This window comes from Varanus komodoensis, unplaced genomic scaffold (genome assembly GCF_004798865.1).
Source record: "Varanus komodoensis strain SLA01 unplaced genomic scaffold, ASM479886v1 scaffold4, whole genome shotgun sequence".
Taxonomy (NCBI): Eukaryota; Metazoa; Chordata; class Lepidosauria; order Squamata; family Varanidae; genus Varanus; species Varanus komodoensis.
In genome coordinates, this window is record NW_025335941.1 from 12,692,562 (window position 1) to 12,696,395 (window position 3,834).

The 3,834-nt window shown below is 43.4% G+C and overlaps 1 protein-coding gene across 1 annotated transcript; it reads right to left on the minus strand.

Moving 5' to 3' along the window:
* Positions 1 to 1,446: 1,446 nt before the first annotated feature.
* KCNJ15 (potassium inwardly rectifying channel subfamily J member 15) lies at positions 1,447 to 2,577 on the minus strand. Its single transcript, XM_044442353.1, has one exon. It carries the CDS (start codon positions 2,566 to 2,568, stop codon positions 1,447 to 1,449), a length of 1,122 nt encoding a protein of 373 aa, XP_044298288.1. The 5' UTR covers positions 2,569 to 2,577.
* Positions 2,578 to 3,834: the final 1,257 nt, after the last annotated feature.

The window sequence follows — 3,834 nt, forward strand, 5'->3', positions numbered from 1 at the left end:
TCTCCTTTGGATGGGCAGCCATTGTCTCCTCAACTATAGCATAGGCATTTGCACACACCAAGAGGCGACCTGACTTTCCCCAACACAGTACCTGCAAGATGGACTGGAGTACCATTTCCTAAGGCCATGCTGGCTGGGGAGGATGGGAGATCAAGTCTAACACATCTGGAAGACACCAGTTTGGGAGAGCTGCTGACTTGGAGAGTTGTGGAGAACTCCTGCACAGGCCTGAATATTTGGAATGGGGTTCAGCACAGGCACAAACAGGAGCGTATGCAGCCTCACCAGCCATGCCATCGTTGCACTGCAACAGCCATTGCAAACACTGCCTGCTACTGCTGTACAATAGTTTTCTCTGTATGAAAAACTTTAAAACAGAATCCACCAGGTTTTCTACTCTAGCATTTTCTAGGTTAAAAATGAACAGCATTTAATTTTCCATCATGAGTGTGAAACCTAGGTCAGTAAAAGAATAAATAACTTTGCTGAAGCAACTATATTATCCTGCTTCAGCCACAATTCTAAGGCACCACACAGACTTTGCAATCTGTTGGCTCTAACCTTCCCCCCTTGGAAGGAGAGAGCTACCCTTCAGATGCCAGCTGCCTTCCCAGCTGCTGTGGAAACCGCTGCAGCCTCTTCTTTTCTGATGTGGGAACTCAGACTTCGGAGAGGAATGTGTCAAGAGGTGTGCTTGGAGTTCCACAGTCTCACAATCCCTGTACCCTCCACCCCTCCAAACTGGCAGCAGATCTTCCTGAAGCTGTTGTATACTAATTCCCGCCCAATGAAACCAGTGCATGGAGAATCATATCAAAGGGGTGAAAAGGCCTTGGGGCAAGGGGAGGGGGAAGTGAAAATGCTGCTCTTCCCTTGGTCCCTTCTGCCCTTCCAGCAGGGCTTTGAATATAGCAAGTCAGCCACCTTCGGGTTTTTCCAGCTTGGCAAATATAATGGCTCTGTTGCAGAATCAAACTATGTCCAATAAATATTTGGAACTAAATGTTCAATATAGCAAATCTCACATGAGTCAACCGAAGTCCAATGTATCAGCTATGAAAGTAGATCAAGAGAGGCTGTAGCAAAATGGAAGGGTACATTATGTGCATGTGGAAGGTCCCAGGTTCCATTTTCTCCAGGTATGGCTCCTACCTAATACCTAGGCAGCTGCTGCCAGTCAGAGTCAATAATATTGAGTGAAATGGCCTGACAATCTGACTCAGTACAAGCCTCCTTTTTATGCTTCCTAGGAGACATTCAGCTCAACTACGGCATCTATGCAAAAATAGCTTCACAATAAAATAAAAGTGATTAATGATGCTTTCTAATAAAGAGATGAATATACTCAACATCACAGCTTTTTAGCTAAGACTTCTGCCTTTCCAATCTCAGAAAAGGAATCCATGGAATATAAAATATTGGTTATAGATTATGATGGGTGAGAGGTCAAACGTTGCTTTGCTGCAACATCATTGTCCTCCGCTCTCGCTCTCGCTGATCTTCCTTTCTATATTGTTCTTCTAGCTTCTGCTTTTCAGAGTCCGTGCTGTACAAGGTACAGTCTGCACTTCTTCTAATCACCTCAAATTGACTAAAATCTGCAACATATTTCCCATTCTGAGACAGAGAAATCACGGGCATGAACTCAAAGCCCCAGAAGATCTCCTCTGGAACATACGATGTTCTGCTCTGGCAGACTGCACTCGTTGATTCAACAGTGGCATTCAGGAGGACCACAAGCTCAAAATCTTTCTCTTTCAGGTTCTGAGGTGTAAGATCTCTGAGAGGACTGCTCTCATCCAATATGTGGTAAAAAGTTAAAGGTAAGATCAAGAAAGGGCTTTCTGATGAAGAGTCAACATGGAATTTGACACTGACTTGATTAAGCAGAATCCTCTCTCCTTCTTTGGTTTCATAGGTCTGGAGAAGTTTTCCAGTCAGCTGGCACTGGATCAAGAGGCTCTTCCTCATGTTTGCCACTCGGATCACAAGGCAAAGGTGTCCATTGTGCTTGGTGATGACTGCACAATGGCTGAATTTAATGGTTTCTGCCCTTTTTTTGGGTCTAGCGATTTTGGCCAGGAAGGTTCCTGTGATGAAGATCTCAATCAATGTTGTGACAACCAACTGAGCAACCAAGAGGAAAATGGCATGGGGACATTCCTCAGTGATAAAACGGAAGCCATAGCCAATGGTTGTCTGGGACTCCAAAGAGAAGAGAAATGCCCCCGTCAGTGAGTTAACATTTGTCACACAGGGGACATGTTTGCGAGCGAATTTGCCCCCTTCCAAATCTCCATGCAGAAATGCCATAGCATAGTAAATGACCCCAAAAAGGAACCAGGTCATGACAAAAGTAGCAGCAAACAATGTGAGTTTGTATCTCCACTTCATGTCAATTACAGTGGTCCACAGATCCTGAAGATAAAGCAGGTAAATGCCATCAACTTTGTCAATTCTCACATTGCTGTGACCACTTTTGGACATCACCCGTGGTTTGCTTCTCTTCAGCTTGGTGGTGCTGTTCACGAGTGGGGTTTGAGACATATTGATCTGTGTAGCTTCCATTGTCAGCACGTCAGACCTAAAGAGAGGAGCAACAGAAATACAATAAAATAGGTTCCATATTTAAATTGCCAGATTGTGATTAAACTGCATTTGTATAGGCACAAGCCTGCTACATTTAAAAGCTTTCTGCAGCAGCATGCAAGGTGACACCAGTTAACCCTAGGTTAATTTCCTAAATAGGAAGTATTTGTCAATATAAATGCCTTGTTTCAGAGTCTGAATAATAATTTTACCAAATCAATCCTACATGGCATTCAGATATTTTTTCATATAATTTATGTATTAAATTCTCTTTTCAGCTAATGAACTAAATCAGATCCAGATACCCAGAAGAGGAATATTTCATTAAGGTTAGAGCTGACTTTGACCCTCCAAATCCATCCTGTCTCCCTTGGAAATGCTGGTGCATTTTCAGTTGTGATTTTCACAAGTGAAGTCCCCATTCAGCATGTACCTGGATGGAAGAAGGAAAAGGAAAGCAAGCAAAATTGTGAGCACATTGAAAAAGGGGGAGTTTGAGGAAGAAGTATTTGCACCTGATGCTGTTCAAGGCTGTTCACATCATGGGTCTCTCCAGTTGTTTCAACTAGTCAGTGGAAAACCAGGAGGTCATTCACAAATTCAGCTTTCAAGCACTACAGCCCTGCCCTACTCAACCACGTAAGGCATTGGGCCACACTGCCTCTTTCACAGTAGAAGTTTGTTTATTGTGCATCCCTGTTCAGTCCGGATGGAGATTAAGCATGTCCAAGACTGAACAAAGCACACCAAGAGCAGGAGGAATCTGTCTTTGCCGGCTTGATGGGACAAACACACAAAAAAAGACACCATTTCCAGGACCAGACAGTGGTTACGTCGTGCAGGCCAAAGCAAGTTAGCAGGAGTTTCCAATAACAAAACTTCCTGCTTTAAAAACAAAACAAATCATCAGCACGCCCCTCACCCCCAGTCCTTTGTTCTCTGGCAGTTCATGATATTAGCATTGTTTTGTTCCATTGTTGGCTTAAAAAGAGAGCTTTGAGAAGTGGTTCATTTTTATGAACTGGGGTGGGCGGTGGGAGAATCTCCCTCGTAACTATTTAAAAGAAGATTTCTGGAAGCCAAGCCATCCTTGTAGTAGGAAAGTGTGTCAGCCCAGGATAGCAACATAATTATTCACTAATGCAACTTTCCTGTTTTGTCAGTAGAAGAATATGCATGTTTACACCCGTAGCTGAGTAACTGCTAGCAGGCTGAAGGTAAATTGATGTTTCTTTTTATTTCCTT

What these genes read in the sequence shown, in the direction of transcription:
- KCNJ15 (XM_044442353.1), bottom strand. Translation starts at nt 2,568, where the DNA reads ATGGAAGCTACACAGATCAATATGTCTCAAACCCCACTCGTGAACAGC.